An 18,650-nucleotide genomic window follows, 5' to 3' on the forward strand; every position below is an offset into this window, starting at 1 on the left:
TGCTACTCGTTCTGCTCTTTGCCCCTCTTCCCATCATCCTTAGAGCCTTCGTTGCTTCCTAGGGACTGCAGCAGCCACTCATCAGTGAAGAAAGCCTTGGGATGTTTGAAGCTACAGTGGTCATTTCTGCTAGACCAGGATAAAGTGCACCACAACAGGACATATGCAAAAATACACACCCGCCACCCCAAACACACAGCTTCCCTCCTCTATGTGGGGCCTGAGGGAGTCTCAGTGGTGTAAACCTCTGAGGTTCAAAATATAAGTACACTTACTAGCACCTCTTGAGTGGATCCGCTAAGTTCAGCCCAACCGGCACATTTGATATTCAAAGGAACCTTATAGTGAATCCTTCCTGCAAAGCACGTAACTGTCTGGTAACATGAATCATCTCCTTATTTCACTTGCTCTAGCTTGCCTATGGTATTATGCTGCTGTCTGTTTATGCATGTGTCCCATGTGTCCTCCTCGCCGGCCTGGGATCTGCCCTTGTCAGGGTTCCTAGTGCCCAGCATAGGCCTGGCACATGAATGAAAGCAGGGGACAAAAACAGGGATGCAAGGGAGAAAGGGATGGGGCATGCCTACAGACTGGGCTGATTTTAAGCTCAGAGGGAGGGGAAGACTCGATAGGCTACTTAGAGGTCGCCATGCTGGCTGTCCACAGTCAGGCTTAAAATCCTCTCCTTTAGGCCCTCTGTTGTGTAATAGTGTTGAAGATCCTGTTAAGATGGAGCTGTCTACGGGAAAAGAATATTGGCCATTACCACTGCCCACCATGCTTGTTCACCCCTCCAGCCCTCATGCATGCTCAGGCTAGAAGCCCAGCCCCTATCCACCCGTCCTGCTGGAGAATTCTTACCCATCCTTTCAAGTCTGTGCAAAACTTCCTCGTACTTCTCCAACACTTTGCCCATAACTCTTCGCACAGCGCTTATCTTGTATTATAATTATCTGTTTATGTGTCTATTTGCCTTGCTAGGCCATAGGCTCCCCAAGGGCAGGGGAAAATGCTTTATTCTTCCTTTTTAAAAAAATTTTTTTTTCTCTGCTTCTGCACATACCCAAACACATAACTGCACCAATTCTGGTGTGTGGCGCTTGGTAGGTACTTAAAAGTTTTCCCAGTGGATGTTTTGTTCTTATAAGATTAGCTGGTGCTGCACAGACACACTGAGATTGTGGCACCAGAGGAAGGGGATGGAGGGAAAGGCCTGGTGTTCGGGGATGGGGAAGCAGGACAAAGTAGTGTAGTGGGAATCTTGATCAGCAGTGAGGATAACAGGTGCAGTGAGGTGGGTGATGAGAGAGGAAAAGGCCAGACCGACTAAATGACAGGTTCTGCCTTGGACCAGGCTTCTCTTGTCCTACGACACATGGAGAAAGCTTAGAGAGAGCCTCTGCTGACATTCTGGGAGCACCACAGGCTTAAGAAGGTGCTGGTTCATTATTATATTCTTTCTCAAGAATGAGATAGTTGCTAGCTCATTATCTTACTCTTTCTTCCAACTTCTCCCAGAAAAGGGAGCATAAGCCCCATTTTGCCTATGGGGAAATGGAGGCCCAGAGTGAGTATGAGGCCTGTTTGAGTCTGGGTATTGCAGGAACCCTTGGAACCCAGGCAAATGCTCCATCTCTTCCTACTTGATGCCCTCCACCCCCCTTCTCTGCCGCCAGCATTACAATTCCGAGGGCCTGACTTGGCTGTGGTCCCACTTGGCTCAACGTGTGACCGTGGCAAGCCCCCCGCCTGAGTGTGCTGCTGCACGGGCGTAATGAAGTGTGAAAGTGAGGGAATGGAGAAGGGGGGCAGGGCGAGGGTTGGCTCCTGTGAACAGGCACTCAGTCCAGTTAGGCAGTCCCAAGGTGCTGGAGCGTGGGGTCCAACGGGAGAGCCTTCGCGAGACCAGAGCTGGGAGCCTGGGACTGGTGGGGCCTGAGTGGTCACTCAAAGAGCAAGAGGCCTCCTACCGACACAGGTGGGGAGAGGCCGGTCCCAGGTCCTGCGCTCCCCACTCAGACACAGCAGCTCCTCACTGCCCCGCAGGCTGTATCCAGGGTCACAGCTGAAGGACACAGAGCTTCCTGCAAAATGGCCTCCGTCATGAACCTTGTAGCCAAACTGGGGGGTTCCAGGATCCTCACACTTGATGAGTTCAAAACCTGCTCAAGAGAGGAGAGAGAGCGTAAGTGAGACCTGGCATGGCAGAAGCCACACGTCCCTCCCTCCCTCCCTCAAGGTGAAGGCCATGTCCTCACGGAAGCCAGCAGGCATGTGCCCCTGGCTTCCACCGGCCTCACTGCTTGGGGGACCCATGCGGCTCTACTCAGGAGAGGTGCAGCGTGCAGGATTCGCTCTCTGCTGCTGCGTGGAAATGGCTTCAGCTCTTTCTCCCAGGACAGCTTTTAATAGTTTTCAGACATAGGGTCTGGGTTTTCTATTTCCTTTGTTTGACCCCCAGAGCATTTTGTTAGCAGGGCTGCTCTTTCCATTTGGCTCCCTGAGACCTTCCGATGGGATCATGTAATAGGGAAACGTCACTTCAAATGCATGTTTCAAAGTTCAATTACGTTCTGTTTAAATACAGTCTATTGAGAAAGGCTGGAGAAGGCTTATGCAGACCGTCTCTACGAAGCACCTGCTCTACGGCGCTTCACACTCATTATCCACAGGGGTCTTGCAGGGAGGGGTGATGACCTGCGTTGTACAACCGAGAACACTGGCCTGGTTCAATAAATGGTTCCAAAGTCACACGTTCTCAGACGATGGGGATGGAATTCGCATGTGACTTTATTCAATCCTCTTCCCTGATATGCCTGCTGTACCAGGCCCAGAGCCCTAGGCCAGATGCCCTGGAGCCTAGGCAAGAGGAATCTTGGGTGGATTCACTGGTTTTCTAACAGCTTTACTGAGATATACTTCACATACCGAACACTCGCCCATCTGCAGTGTTTGATGCACTGTCTCTTAGTATATTCGCGGAGGGGTGCAACTATCATCACAACCAACCTTAGGGTCTTTTCATCACTTCTGGAGAAACCCTATACATATCCCCCTTTGCCCTTGGCAACCACCAATTTCCTCTCTGTCTCTATGGATGCGCCTGCCCCGGACAGTTCGTATAAACAGATCGTATAACATGTGGCCTTTGTGACTGGCTTCCTTCACTTCACAGTGTTTTCAAGGTTCATCCATGGTGTCGTGTGAATCAGCCCTTCATTCCTTTTTGACAGATGAGTAAATTCCACTGTATGGCTGGATACATCACATTTTGTTTATTCATTTATCAGCTGATGGATACTCACTGCATTTTAAAATAACCTAGAAAAGCACATTTCTTGGCATCTCCTAGGCAAGTACAGGAGCTCAAATCAATGAACACAAGGGCCGTGAAGCCCAGGTGTGGGCATGTAATCCCAAGTACCCCAGGGCTGCGTACAAACCTGGGTACTTTCTGTTTTTGAAATCTCGGGAGTAAAAGTCAAAGCTAAGACCACGACTGAAATCTTTAGGGAGTAGTGCAAAAGAACATAATTATACATTAGTGTTTTCACGTTTTGCATCTGGCTGTAGCCGAACCTTATTTTATAAATGCTGTGATTAGGAAAGGTTTTGTTTGGTTGCTTTAGTTAAAAGCCTTGGCGTTTGTATTTTGGAAGTATTAGTGAGTAACAGGTATGTGTGACTCTCAGTTATCCACAGATGCAAAACTTAGAGTAGATGTCAAGTGACTGCTTACCCAGAGCACAGGCACAAGGTCTTAGAGGAACAGTCCACTCAGCATGTCCCAGTCAGAGAAAACAGAACCTTCTAAATGAGGAGGGATGTCCCGGAGCCCGACCTCCCTGTTTGGGGGACCAGGGAAAGCCTGACTTATAGTCCACTGCAATGCAAGAAGGACTTACTGGAAAACTGCAGCTCAAAGCCCTTGCTGGTGTTTTCGGCGTCAGTGATGAAATCAAGCCACAGACTGCTGGATGTGCTGTTCAAAGTCACCCCCATCATCTCTGAACGGCTGAACACCCCCAGCAAACGGGCAGAGTTGTTGTTGCCGTCATAGACCTGGATGTACGAGAGGACCCCAAACCTGATGTCAGCATGGCCTTATTTTGAACAACAGTTTCTCATCCCATAGCCTGCATTCCCAGACTTCAGCACCAAGCCCAACTTTGGAGGGGTCATGAGCATCAGACGCAGGGAAGATGGCACAGGGAGCTAGCAATGGAGGGAGTCATCAGCCCCTCTCGTCTCACCTCAGTGCCATTCTGTGCTCAGCCCGTCTCAGTGTGAATCCAGCCTCTAGAAACTGGTTGCTGTTCTAACTTTTCCAGTGGAGCTCTGCTCTGCCCCCCAACCCCCAGATGGCACTGGCTTCCTCTTCAGGAATCTGGGGAGGCCAGGATGGGGCCGCCTAAAGGCCCAAGCCATCTGTTCCTGCAGACAGGCACACTGAAAGCATTCGACATCTCTACACTGCTAAACAGTCCTGTCCTTCCAGACGAGACAACTGTCCTGCCCAGCCCCACCCCACTGTGGCAGTGGCCTGTCTTGACTACCCTTCTAGACATGACCCCTGGGATCTGGCAGCACAGAGTTAAAATGACCCACGTGTCATGGTGCCTTTCCTTTCCCTAAGCTCATTCTCTGCCCCTTCCCTCCTAAATTGAGGGCTCCAGCAAGGGCCTGCTGGGCTTGCCAGGGGTGGAAGCATGCAGGCATCTGGCTTCCCCGACGCCCATCTGTCCCCTGAACTTCTGAGCACTAGCAAAGACAACCATCATCAGAATAATGAACTGGCTCCCCAGGTTCTGAGGTTGCTGCTCCTTTCCAGATAATTGTACAAATAACAACAGAAGTTGTGATTGAGTGAAGGACCCCCCTAGTGCTCTGGTAAATATCAAAGATGGGATCTATGGGTGGGTGATGAATATTTGTGCATGGCTCAGGATGTGGTGCCAGCTGCCAGCAAATTGGAACAATATTTCCATTCTACTATTTATGAAGCAAAGCTTTCTAAAAGAAGCCATCCTTCAAGCTAACAGTGCTGTATATTACAGAGATTTGTTCAGGCCCCTGGGAGCCTCAAGTCTGTTTCCTGATTCCACGTACAATACCACTGATAGATGGAGAGAATTCTAGAGTTCCAACAGACAGAGAGACGACACCAGTTCAAAGAGTTTAGCCCACTGGGGCATCCAAGTTGCTAAATAAAAATATTTGTACCCATGAACACATATTGGAATTAATTGATCGAGGGATTAATCGTCAACACTTGCTGATGTCAAAATAAGAGAAACATAAGAGAAACAACCAGCTATCATGAACACCACTACTCATGGAGTCATTTTGCTAAAAAAAGAAAAAAAAATCAATCCTGAATTGTATCAAGTCACTGGATCCAATTTTAACTTATAGGAAATACAGAGGACAGAGCGATATATGAAATGATACTCTGGAAATATGTTCGACAAAACCCAGAATATGAAAAATTCCACTGGGCAAGTTACCTGACTTCCCCGACAAACAAATTACAAGGGATGGAGGGGAAAAAAAAGATGGAGGCAGAAACCTACTGCTTAAAAACCATATGAAACAACCAATCCAATGTATGGGCCTTATTTGGATCCTGATTCAAATAAACTATAAATTAAAAAAAAATATAAGGACATTTATGAGATAATTGGAAACTTGAACATTCATTGGATATATGATGATGTTAAGAGATTGCTGTTAATTAATAAAAGTATAATGGGAACAGGATTATTTCCTTAATTTCCAAGCATAATTCATTCTAACTCATTAAGGACAAAAATGTTCATAATGTGTCATTATGATAAAACATTCATTGCAGAAAACATAAAACAGAAGAGCACACAGAAGATAAAAACAACTTTCAGCACTCACAACATTTTGGTGACTATCTCCCCAGACTTTGTTCTATGCATGCTTTTCTTTCGTTCTTTTTCTTTTCTTTCTTTCTTTCTTTCTTTCTTTCTTTCTTTCTTTCTTTCTTTCTTTCTTTCTTCCTTCCTTCCTTCCTTCCTTCCTTCCTTCCTTTCTTTCTTTTACAAAAACAAGATCCAACTATAGATACTATATGGTAACCTGCTCTTTCACTTAATATAATGTTCATTTTTTCGGAGCATTAAATATTTTTCCCCAACAGCATTTAAACAACTGCAGGAATTTTCATCATAAAATTAAACCAACCCACACTATACTTATTCACACATCATTGTCCAAAATGTGGGCCCAGGCAGATAAGAGGCATTCAATGAAAGTACAATAATTAAATAAACCAACGTTTTCTTCTAGTATTTTGTCCTTAACTCCACCTGGAATTCATTAAGGCATATGATAGGAGATAAGAGTCTGCTTTTTTCTCCTTGGTTGATTAGCCATTTAACCAAACACTGTAAATATTCCATCCACCACCAGTTTTAAATCCACCTTTATCACATAAATAGTTATACACATTTGGTTTTGTCCGGCACGTTTCTATTCTACTCTATTTCTATTGTGCTACCTACTTGTCTTTTCCTGTGCACGACCCACACCATTTTAGTTACCATAGCTTTATCATATACTTAAATATTTAGTAGGGCAAGTCCGTTCTCATTTGTCTTCTTTTAACTTAAAAAAATTATTTTCCCATGTTTATTCTTCTAGGTAAACTCAAGATGAACTTTCTTAAATTAAAAAAAAAAAACACCACCACCACACCTCCTGTCCCCCCCCCAAAAAAAGACGACACCCCAAAACAACTTGTGTAATTCTGACTGATTAACATCATAGGTTATGGGTTAGTAAGAGAAAAAGTCCACCTCCATGATTTTGAATCTTCTTACTCATATACATGGCATCTGGCTCCATTTAATCAAGTTGTTCTGTATGCCTTTCAGTAAAATTCTGTATTTATTTTTGGGCATCCTTATATTTTTTATTGCAGTTGGGAATTGGGCCTTTGTGTACGTTTATTTTCTCACAGAATATTGCCTGTCTATAAGAATGCTCTGATGGTCCAGTTCATCATTATATACAGGGGATGGACTGGTCTCCGACAAATCTGAAAGAATCTGTACACGTCCATTACACCTGACCTTCTTGTTTCTCTCAGATGTTTTTATTTTCTTCATCTTTGTTGCAGTATAATTGACAAATAGAAATTGTATATAATTAAGGTGTACAACTTGATACTTTGATGCACACGTACTGTTACATCTGACATGACAGTTCAGTGAGATGGCTGGCTTAAGGACAGCTTTGTCCACACAGTTACAAACAATGCAAACACTCCCAGGGATGCTGCTACATGTCTGCTTGTACACGTGCTCGAGTTTCTCTAGGGCAGATGCCTGGAATGGAGAAGCTGGTTGCTGGGAAGGCGCATCCTCAATTTTGTTAGATATTGCCAGATTGCTCTCCAAAGAGTAATACAAATTTAATCTCTCACTGACACTGTATGACAGCTTTCATTGCTTTGTCTCTTTGCCAACACTTGGTATTTTCATGCATTCTAATTTTTCCCAATTTGATGGGTGTGAAATGGTTATCTTGTTTTAATTTGTATGTCTTTGATTATCACCGAGGTTGAGCAGCTTTTCATGTGTTTATCCGTAACTCTACTTTCCTCTTATGTGGACTGCTTGTTCATATCCTTTGTTTATCCATGAATATGAAACCTCCCTGCATTTCGATTATATGTCCTTCAAAATAAAATTTCATAGTTTTCTCAGTAAAGACTATGCACATTTTTAAGACTTATTCCTAGGTGTTTTATAGTTTTTGCTTCTACTCTGAATGAGATCTTTTTTTTCTTTTCTGATTATGTTTGGTTGGTTGTAGACACATCAGCCACTTTCCTGAATTGTCTTCTTGGTTCTGATAGTCAATCCATCAATTCTTCTGTATTTTCTAAATAGAAGAGACAATTTTATATATTCCTTTCTAATTTTTATAGTTTCTCTGTTCCTTCTCTGATCTGATTGTGATGGCTTGAATCTGCAGCACAATGTCGAATACTACTGGAGATAGCACAACTCTGGTCTTGCTCCTGACTTTACTGGAAATCCTCAGGAAGTTCTGTCATTAAGAATAATGTTTGCTATAAGTGTTGGCAGGAACTTTTTTTTCCCTATTAGATTAATAAAGTTCCCTTCACAGTTTTGAGATATTTTAAAATCATGAATGAGTACTGAATTTCATCATGTGCTCTTTTGGGATGTACTGGGAGGATTACGTATTTTTGGCCTCTGATCTGTTTATAGGATATGAGGTTGAACCACGTGAAGTTGCTGATATGGGACCAATTTTGACCTACAAAAATGTCAATTTCATAGGGTTTGCTTACTGTGTAACACTGTGAGCTTTTCTAATATTGACACACCCTCACATTCCTGGAATCAATCCCGCTTGGTCACTTTTGCTTTCATACACAGCTAGATTGAATATGACATTGTATGTAGGGTGTTTAGATCTATGATCATACGTGACTGGTCTAATAGTTTGTTCTTCTATGGCTCTTCTTCAGTCTGCTATCAATATTTCTACTTGCCTCATTTAAATAAAATGAGTGAGGAGATAGATGCCAATTTTTCTCTTTTCTGAGTCAGTTTGATTATTGGATTATTAATTATTCCTTGAACTTTTGTTAGTTTACCTGTAAAATAGTCAATGCCCGGGGCCCTTGAGACAGGATATGGGGGCGGATGTCCAAATTTTTAAGTAAGTATTGGTTTATTCAGATTTTTATCTTTTCTTGATATTAGTACTTTTTAATCTATCAAAATGTCCATTTTACCTAAAGCATTCAGATTTCCTAGCTTATATAGTTGTTCCTAAATATTTTGATTGTTTCATAATCTCTACTTCATCTCTAACTATGTTCCTTTTTCCGTTCCTAAAATTATATATTGGTGGCTTCTTTATTCCTTGATCAGCCCTGCAAGGTTCGTGTTTTTTATTAGCTATTTTTCAAGGAACCAGTTGGTTTTATTGACAATCGCTATTGCTTTTTAGTTCTATTTTTTCAGTCATTTTTGACTTTACCTTTAAAAAAGCCTCCTTCTCCCACTTCCTTTGGATTTATTGTTATATAATTCATGCTACCCAACTCCTTATTTATTTTTAACCTAGGTGATGCATCAGAGACTAACAGAGGTATATTGAAATCTTCCACCATGACTGTAACTTTATTAAATTCTTTTTTACATTTCTAGCAGCTTTTATTTAATTTATTCATGCTATGTTATTTGGCACATAAAGTTTGACTGTGGATTGATTGTACATTTTATTAACATAAAAGAATCCTCTTTTTTAATTTCCTTATGAGGTGTGAGAGAAGTTCTCAAAGTCATCTTGTAATAAACTGATTTCATTTTCCTGTGCTTTACTTTCTTCCACTCAGTGCCCCCATCCCATTTTTTAATTGGGGATCAGGTTTCTCATCTTTATTTAATCTTTCCTCATCTCAGATTGCTCTGTTTTCATTAATGCCTATTTTTGTTTCATAAATATAAGATTCTCCCAAATCCTGTTAAGAATACAAAGTAGGAGCTGCTTTTAAAGTCTTTCTTCTTCGTCACTTACAGAGGGGCAATCAGCTCTAACTCTTCAGAAAGGTCCCCTTCTTCTGATCTATGGACTATTTACACATATTCAGTTAATTTTCTTGTTAGCACACCATTACAGAGGGATTTGTATAAAAGAGAGGAATGGAAATGCCCAGTGGTCTCTCGAGGGGAGCGCAGGAATTACATGAGAAGAGGCCACAGAAGGAGCTTTCCGTGCTCCTGGTGCTGAAGTAAGTGTGTGTGTGTGTGTGTGTGTGAGTGTGGCACCTCTTTCCTAATGAGCCTGACCACTCTTGTTAGGCACCAACCATGGCATTACCTTACTTCACCTGGCTTGCCAACAAAAGCCACATGAAGCCCAGAATGTCCCGCCGAGAAGGAATGGTGGCTCTGCGTGGTCTCTCAGACCTAGTACAATTCCAGAGGGGCCAGTGGTGTGGACATCTGGTCCCTGCCAGCAGTGCCATGGCGTGTCCTCGGCTCCAGGCTCTGCTGCTCTGAGCTAGGTGGCTGGAGATGTGTTTTTCCTTCTGGTTTCTAGCACTTCATCCACAGTCAGGATTTCACTTCGCTTACGTGAATCATAGTTTGATTAGGCCCTTTCTCCACCTGGACTCTTTTTTGGATATTCCATTTGGCAAAAATTCCTTTAAGTGATATGTAAATGGTACCCCTGCCTAATTTCTGGTCGTGAGGCCACAGTCCTCCGCTTTTATATCCTTTCAGTCATTTTAATGGGGACCAGCAGAGGATGTAATTATGTATATCCATGTGCTTCATTTGCCCTCTTGAGCTGGAAGTCGTCTTTCCATTCTATTGCAATTTAAAGGCCTTTCCTGTCTTGTTGATGTCAGGTCAAAATTTTGGTGGGGGCCAAAATAAAAGGAATCAGTTCTAGGAGACAAGCTCAAGTGTGAGTAGGGGTGCGGTTTAAGGAATTTTCAGTTATTAAATGGATCAGGGGTCACAAATGCAAGCAAAGAGCCATTTCATGCGTCAGAAATACAAGACTATGTAGAAAGTTTGGAGAGTGGTCAGATGCATGGAATATTGTATCTTGGGCAATAAATAAGGTGTGGAGGAGGTGACAGGTCTCCTTGGTCAGGAGCTCAGGTGTGCACTGGGGTGTCTTTGGAGGGACAAGAGAGACCTCAGGATTAGGAATCCACCAGTGTTCTTGTAGGTGGGTGAATTCTAGCAGGTGAGGGCGAGGGCGGATCTCCTCGGAGCCTACTACTGCTCTGGGCAGCTCCCGCACACGTTCTTGTGAAGGCGGAGCACAGTGACACGCTGGCCCAGCAGTGCCGGGCAGCTGACGTGGCTGCAGGGCTGTTCTGAATCCTACCTGGGGAGCCATAACCTTGGGTTTCTCTTAGTTCTGAAACAGTTCTGCACCTGTTCATGTCGCAGGTTCTCCACCCTGAGGAGAAGACTTAGAACAGGAAGGGGTTCCAGGAAACCACCCCATCTCCCTGGTGCCTTGCCCTCCCTTCCCCAGGCCCTGTTCTATAGAAGTCTTGGGGTCCTGGGGTCCCGTGAGTGGCCTTCCAGCCAGGTCAAGGCACAGCCTTCTGAGGAGGACACTACAGAGGTCTGGACACAGGAGAAAGAGGGTCTTCTTTGACAAGAAGGCGGAGCCCACCATTAGACGGCTGGGTGGTAGGGCCAGCTGGGCAGGGAAGTCTGGGAACATCCCCTGGAGATATAGGAATTCATACCCTGCAGGACTACCTGGGGTCCTGCCTCCTACACAAGTCCTCCCTGACCCCTGACCTGGGTTTTATGGCTCGAGTCTTTCCCTTCTTACCCTGAATGCCTCAGAAAGTCTCTCTTCTGTCTTTTGAGCTGCTCACCTAATCCCGAGACAGACTTGGACAGGGCAGTTGGGTGTGCACACCTGTTGACTATGTGTTAGGTGCGTCTCTGAATCTAGACCACCATGCGGAAGAGGCTCAGGCACCAGCCGTGCTCCATGTGACCTCTGGCGGCCAAGGAGCCCCTCCCGGTCCTATCAGGCCAGACACACAGAACTGCTACTATATACTCCCTTCAAAACCTGAAACTTAGAAGTTATGTCTCCAAAATTCCTTCTTCTGCAGGGTTGATGACAGTCTTCATGCAAGAAGTGCTCTGCATTTCATCAAAGCCATCTGCAGCACTGGAGACAGGAAGTCACTCTGGCCTGGCTGGCCCCGGTTATATCCTCTGAGGTTCTGGTGTGGACGATGAACACATGGATGGAGAGAGGCGAGGTCTGGGGGCTGCCTGAATACATGGCCCTTGGAAATTATGAAGTCTTGTCTATTGCTTGCTTAAAAGGAGATTCACTGTTTTTCTGTCTGGGGAGCTCAGAGGTTGCAAAGTAGAGCTGAAGAAGCCAGTAATTGGGCCCGAATCCCCACTCGGCCACTTCCCATTTCTCTTCTATTTCAGGTATATCCGGTCCCAACCAGTCATCTCATGGGCTCAAGGATAATCAGGTAAGAGTGAGAAACACCTTCCAAATGCACACACACACGCACACCCCCAGAGAACACATGCCCCAGAGAGTGAGTCAAGAATAGCAACTCTGCATAAAAAGCACAGTACACTCATCATATCTAGAGAAAATCCTAAGGGATGGGTATTATTTAATGCTTTCTCTTTGGGTTTTTCAGAAGAGTGACCTCTGATTGTTTCTAATGTCAAGACTTCTCGGGCTGTAGGGAATAAAACTGTATTAGGATAAGCTAAAAAGTTTCTTGGCATAGGATAAAAATGGACACACTCTGTGAGATTTTCCTTATAATCCATTTCAGTGAGGAAGCTCTTTGATAAATTCTCCGGAGTCCACTCTTTGATTACACACATACTCACACACCATATATTACTGGAGATACACACGAATCACATACATGCAAGGACATGCAAATCATAGGTGTGCTCAGTGTTGTAACGACCCCCTTTCTATAATCAAGTCCCATCACCTCTTTGCCTGACACGTAACTTGAATCCACTTGCTTTAACCCCGCTGCCACACATGGGCCATCGCCACGGCACAACGAGCTACTAGTCTACTGAAACATATACCCAAAATGTCCCCAGGTGCGCACACACATAAGAGACACAGAGACACGTATGCACACACACAGGTCCCTCAAACCAAGCCAGCACCTAGACTCAGATACACACACATGTGGAAATGTACATATAAAAGGATCCAGTTCCATGAACACGTGTCTACACAAACGCACATGCATATTCTTTGAGCTCTTCACTATCCAGCTTGACGGTCAGAGTTCATGAAGGAAAACCTGACCTACTGGCCCCTCCAGCTGAATGTATGATTATTTATCACACGGTCAGCCTGTTCTCTACCACACATGTATTTGAGACTAGCCAGTTCAGAAGTACACTCGAAAGCCCAATTCTTAGACCCTCACAGACCCTTCTCTTTTGGGTTCCCATCTTCCTCCAGATGAGTGAGGACAATATCCTGGAACTCAGGAGAGAAGATGAAAGTTTGGGTCATTCCCGCAGAAGTAAATGACTAGGTGCTGAGGGCACTGTTGCCTACTGTCCCTGACACGCTCTGTGAGACCTAGTGGTTTTACCTTGAGGACATCTCCTTCTGACAGTTCAAACGTCCTGGCTTTAAGCTGAATGCCTTTCCCCGGCTGGGTCTGGATGGAGTAGATGCATTCGTGGTTGTTATTGTAGTTCACAGGAAAGTTGGGGGACAGCAATGTGCCCTGAGTGCCTGTGACTGAATTCCCACACTCAGCTGGAAAGAGAATCACAATAATCACCGGTTAACCCCTATCAGCTACATCCGGAAAACAACTCACAGTGCTGGAGGACCTTACAAGGATGACACATTGTTTGCTCTTCGGCCTGCCCAAATGCTTGGTTGTCTGTCCATTCGTTTGCCTGTCTGTAGGACTGCTTATCAAAGTTGTTGTTTTTTTTTTTTAACATATCTGCCCACCTGTAGTTTTGCCCTGTTTCTTTATCTCTCTTGTTCTGTGTGTCTGTCTCTCTTCTGCAGGAATAGAAATGAACCCACCAGGCATCCTGTACGTTCTTAGTGGCATGAGGCAGCCCTTCCCCACACCTGTTCATCTAGTATCATAGCAACAGAATGACTGAGGAGGATGTCAGGGGTGGATGGGGGTGGTCAAGTGAGGAGAGACGAATCCTTTCAGTATCAGAGGCTAGAAACTCAGAGGGGTCAATGTTGAATAATTATCGCTAGCATCTTCCAAACTTCAGTCATTAGTCACAACAACCAATCCCATAAGGCAGGCATAATTATCATCCTTATTTCAAAAGTAAAGAATCTGGTACTTAGCAGTTCAGATCAAGTCTGTCCATTTACCAAGAGGAGGTGGATGAGAATTCAACCCTCCTGGTCTTAGAATTTCAGGCCACTGAGGCTTTGGGGAAACTTTTAGCACAGACCCACTGAAACCCTGTTTCTTTCAACAGCTAATGAATTCACAGCCTCCTCTTGACATCTTTTTCTCCTCCTCCAGAATTAGTTCTTCTTTCCCCATTGTTCCTGTACTTTTATTTATAGCAGTCATCACATTTTATTTCACCCATTTGTTAACATTTCTGTCTCTTCCACTGTTGATCCTTTAGGGCTGGGTGCTAGTTCTCTCTCCCCAGCCCCCTCAGTGCCTGGGTGGGTAGGGCCTGAGCAGGAGAGACGGGAGGGAGCTCAGTGGCCGGGCATGGCTGCAGAGCCCCACAGCTGTCCCTCTAGGGTCTTTAATAGTTGTAAAGCCCCTCCCTGTGCTCCCCGGTATCAGAGGGTCTGTCACATTGCACCCCAACTGCTTGTTACTTGCCTGAAATCCCCACCCAAAATGTGAGTTACTTGAGGGCTAGGGTCATGCTTAATGAATCTAAACTTCCAAGGCTTAGCCCAGATTGTCTGTAAAATAAATATTTGCGAAATGAGTGAATGAATGAATATGGAGGACACAGACCTCAGAAGATGCACAGTCCTAAAAATAATTAGGTTCCAGAAGGATGAAAATACAAGTCCAGATGGCAGGCACATTACTTGTCTGGACATATGGGGAATTGGGAGCACATCTTGAATCTCTGAGGTTGATGGTAGCAAGTCTGCTTTCTCCAAACCAACCCTCGGTGTCCCTATTCTGGGCACAGTCATTGGTGGAAGGGCCCTGAGGTCAATCAATGGGGCACACAGTTAGCACTAATAGTCCTAAGCCTGAAGTGTACTAGGTCAGGACAGTGTAGATAGAGCTTGTGATATAGGAACATTCAGAGTTGAGCCTCTCGTGGTCTTAGTTATACCCTTGTGTGTTCTCTTGTCCCCAAGGCTGCTCCTTAGACCTTCGAAGGCAGTGTCCGTGTCCCAGGACAAGTCCTTGCTTTTTCAATAGGCCCATTCCCTGGGCTCTGTCCAGTTCAGGACAGCTTCACTCTCCTAGTTTACATAAGCCATTCCTACATACTGAATGTTCGTGGCCTCAAGCCAAATCCATACATTGAAGCCCTAATCTTCAGTGTGATGGTATTCCAAGGTGGGCCCTTGGCAGGTAATTAGGGTTAGTGACCCCACAAGCTGGGGAACTGACCAGAGCCCTCTCTGCCTTGTAAGGACAGCAAGAAGACTGCCATCTTCAGGCTAGGAGAGGAACTTAACTAGACACTGAATCCGCGGGCACGCTGATCTTGGACTGCTTGGCTCCAGAGCCATGAGAAATAAATATCTGGTGTTTAAGCCACCCACGGTATTTTCCTATAGCGGCCTGCACTGACCAAGGTGGTTATCATTTGTCTTAAAGCCTGTCTGCAAAGTGTCCAAATGTGCATAACGAATATGCTGAACTGGGGCATACGACTAAAGTGGTAACTGTGGACAGGAGCCCTGTGGGCATTTTCTGGGGGCCTGGAGACGAGGGTGGGGATTTGGGGAGGGGGTGCTGAGGGCTGTGCACATGTATTACCCAGTCGTGTCACGTGGGCAGCACCCTGAAGCAGCTCTGCATTATTTCTGGAGTCACACACTATTCCCCTCCATCTAGGGAGAGGCATGGGGAGCAGTAGGATGAGCATGGACTTTGGAGTCAGACAGCTGAGTTATATCAACACTCAGACCTTGGTCTCTTCATCTGCCTTTACCTGGGCAATAATAGCATCCATATAAGACTACAGAGAATAAATGCATGAGATTTTGTGATAAAACAAGTGAGCATGTGGGAAGTGGTTAGCATATAGTAGGCTCTCAACAAGCGTTATCTCTCCTCTCTTTCCCCATCTATCTCAGGTGAATCTATGCAGCTTACCTGATTCCATCTGGAGCCCTAAATGCCTGTGCTCTGGGGCTGGTGGAAAGCCTGAGGAACTTCTTAGAAGTATGCATTAGCTGCCCATTGTTCACAGCACCCTCACTAGTCCTGATGCCTCTTGCCCTCTGCCTCGTTCCTAAATTTGGCTTAAGCCAAATGAAGCATGGCTTTGGCATGTTATTGGACACCTTCCCTGGCCTTGGCTTCCTGCATGATAGCTCTGTGGTCACCACTGCCCCAGTATCCTCTCCCCCACAGCCCGACACCTTGATGAGGAGAGACACAGAGCTGGTAGCTTCAGATGGGGCCAGTCCTTGGCCGATCACCAGGGCCTGACTCCCTGCCAGGGCCTTTGTCTCAGGCACCAGGGAAGGTACAGGAAGGTAGAGGGACATGACACTTGCTTCCGGGAGAGTTTCCAAAGTAACAGGGGAGCTGAGCAGATGCACTGAAAGCTAAACACAAGCATCAATGGAAACAAATAAATGTTCCAGAGAAACAAACAGTCATATGCACAGGAAAGTCCTGCCACTGACTGGGGCGTCTGTGACTTCTGTCATCTCCATCAGAAGAGGTCTCGTTAAGGGCAGGGGCTGTGTCTTATCCATCAGTCTGGGGCTCTGGAGGCAGAGGGTTCACTCTTCTCCATCACACCGGGGCTCCCAAGGACAGGGCCATGTCTCCTTCTGCAGACCGGGGCCCTTGGAGTCAGGGCTGTCTCTTTCACATCGAGTCCAGGGGCCCCTGAGGTCAGGTCACACCATGAATTAGAGCCCAGGGCTGTTCATCTTCTTCACAGCTGGGAATGTTTCCTGGTAACGCGGTGCGGGCTAAGACATCCAATTTACACCCACAGTGCCTGTGGCAACCGGGAGCGTCCCCAGGGTGGGCATTCCCATGAAACCTCTAGCCTGAGGCTCTGTTGCAGGGCTGGTGGTAATTAGAGGTGATTATAATTGCTGTGCATTATTAATAACACACGAAACAGAAGACAAATGTAATAATGAAAATGTTGTGAGGTGTCATGAACACACAGTAATTGGAATAATAAGTTAAAGAATGAGTTTATGTAATGAGATCAATGAGGCAAGAGCTTAAGGAGTGTGTGCATCTGCGGTCCTGGATAATCCCATTCAAGAAAAATTTCCCCCAGAACTACTTAGCTGAGGATGTTTTCCTGGAGAAGGAAAGAGCTGCGGGGGGCCAGACAGACACTGAACCTACATGAGGGAACATGTAGGTCAGAATGTGCGTCTGGGTCAGGGTGGGTGGAGGCTCTGGGGGATGGTTACGGGAGAAAGGACAAACTTTGGGATGATTTAACTGGTCAAAATGGAATTCTGCACATATTTGTCTTAATGTGTGCCCTCTGAGACTGTAAAAAGTTATTGGTTATTGATAAATAACAATAAAAAGCTTACTGGCAAAATGGTGACCATTATACGGCAGCCCAGGGGTTTATGGAGATTATGTCATCTAATCTGGAATGAAGCCTGTGACTTACACAGTCTCGTCTCTGGGGCTGAGGGGGTTTGGTGGCCTGCCCGAGATTCTAACAGCTGGTAAGTGGCTGAGCAGAGACCCGACCTTGACCCTGTGTGACTGCGCAGCCCCAGCCAGGCCCATCTTGCCAGCCTGTTTACAACTGTCCTCCACCGAGCTGCGGGCTCCACGGAGATGCCTCCAGCTGGGCTGACCTCACGGCCACTGCTTCAGTCAGTGCAGCGCTGCTTCTAGCTCTCTGGCATATTGGGGTCTTATGCAAGATTTCACTGTAAGTGCGAGTACCATGCTAACAGCAAGCACTAACCAGCCTGTGTTCCATCGGCCCTGTGCTGAGTCCTGAGTGAGCAGAGCCAACAACCTTATAAATGAGGGCTGGCCCGCAACTGTCCCCACTCCCTGGGATGTCACTCTACCTCCCCCCACCCATGGGGCCCGGAGCTCTGAACAGCCTTCATCAGAGCCTGGCAAGGAGGTTAGGCCTCTCACCCAAGGTCTCACTGCGGGCAAGTGTGTGCTAAGGCAGTCCCCAAACCCAGGCCTCTTGGTCCATGTGTGTTTCACTACCTCACAGCAACTGACTAACGTTTGGCCCACCCCATTAGTGAAGCAAAATGAAAGCACGTGACCACCTACCAACACACCTTGGCAGAGGCGAACTCCACAGGCGCCGTCTGCCCCCCAGGCACGTGATGCGGGCCGTGCCCTCCAGACGGTACCCGGGGAAGCAGGAGAAGGTCAAGGTGTCGCCTACGCTGAACTGTAAGCCCTTCCGGATGCTGTAGGCTGGGACCTCAGGCTCCTCACAGGGCTCCAAGTCATATTCTGGAAAAGCAGCAGGAGAGCTAGGGTCAGAATATGAAACATACAAACACCAGGGAGAAAAGGGCCAGAGATAAAGACAGAGGTCAGAATACACACACACTGATCCACAGAAGGTAAAGAGAAAGGAAGAAGGATCCTAAGAAGAACAGAGGCAGAGAGACATACAGCGAGGTGAGTAACATCACGCTTCGGGCGGTGGGGACGCCTCGCCACTGCAAGCAGAGAGAGGACAGGCGTTTCTGGAAGCATGCTTCCTGGGAGCATTTATGAGGATCCTTGACCTTTCCCTCCTCTGTCCCTTCATCCCCCTATTAACCCCAAGCCTCAGGGCTCAAAGTCTCTCCTGCCTCTCTCTCCCTAGGCATTGACCCAGATAAATTCAATCAGCTTGGTTCTAGAAGGTCAGCACGTATGACCCAGCCGAGGGCAACTTCCATCGGAAGAA

The 18,650-nt window shown here is 46.0% G+C and overlaps 1 protein-coding gene across 1 annotated transcript in view; it reads right to left on the minus strand.

The window, feature by feature from the left end:
* The window catches only part of CSMD2 (CUB and Sushi multiple domains 2), a 567,391-nt gene that overhangs the window by 159,306 nt on the left and 389,435 nt on the right, over window positions 1-18,650 (minus strand). The window contains exons 21-24 of the mRNA XM_040619227.1: window positions 18,017-18,205; window positions 13,166-13,335; window positions 3,906-4,062; window positions 1,971-2,162 (exon numbers count right to left, since the gene is read on the minus strand). Coding sequence (XP_040475161.1) covers window positions 1,971-2,162; window positions 3,906-4,062; window positions 13,166-13,335; window positions 18,017-18,205 — 708 coding nt within the window. The remainder of the gene's footprint in view (window positions 1-1,970; window positions 2,163-3,905; window positions 4,063-13,165; window positions 13,336-18,016; window positions 18,206-18,650) is intronic.

This window comes from Ursus maritimus, unplaced genomic scaffold (genome assembly GCF_017311325.1).
Source record: "Ursus maritimus isolate PB19 unplaced genomic scaffold, ASM1731132v1 scaffold_32, whole genome shotgun sequence".
NCBI classification, from domain to species: Eukaryota; Metazoa; Chordata; class Mammalia; order Carnivora; family Ursidae; genus Ursus; species Ursus maritimus.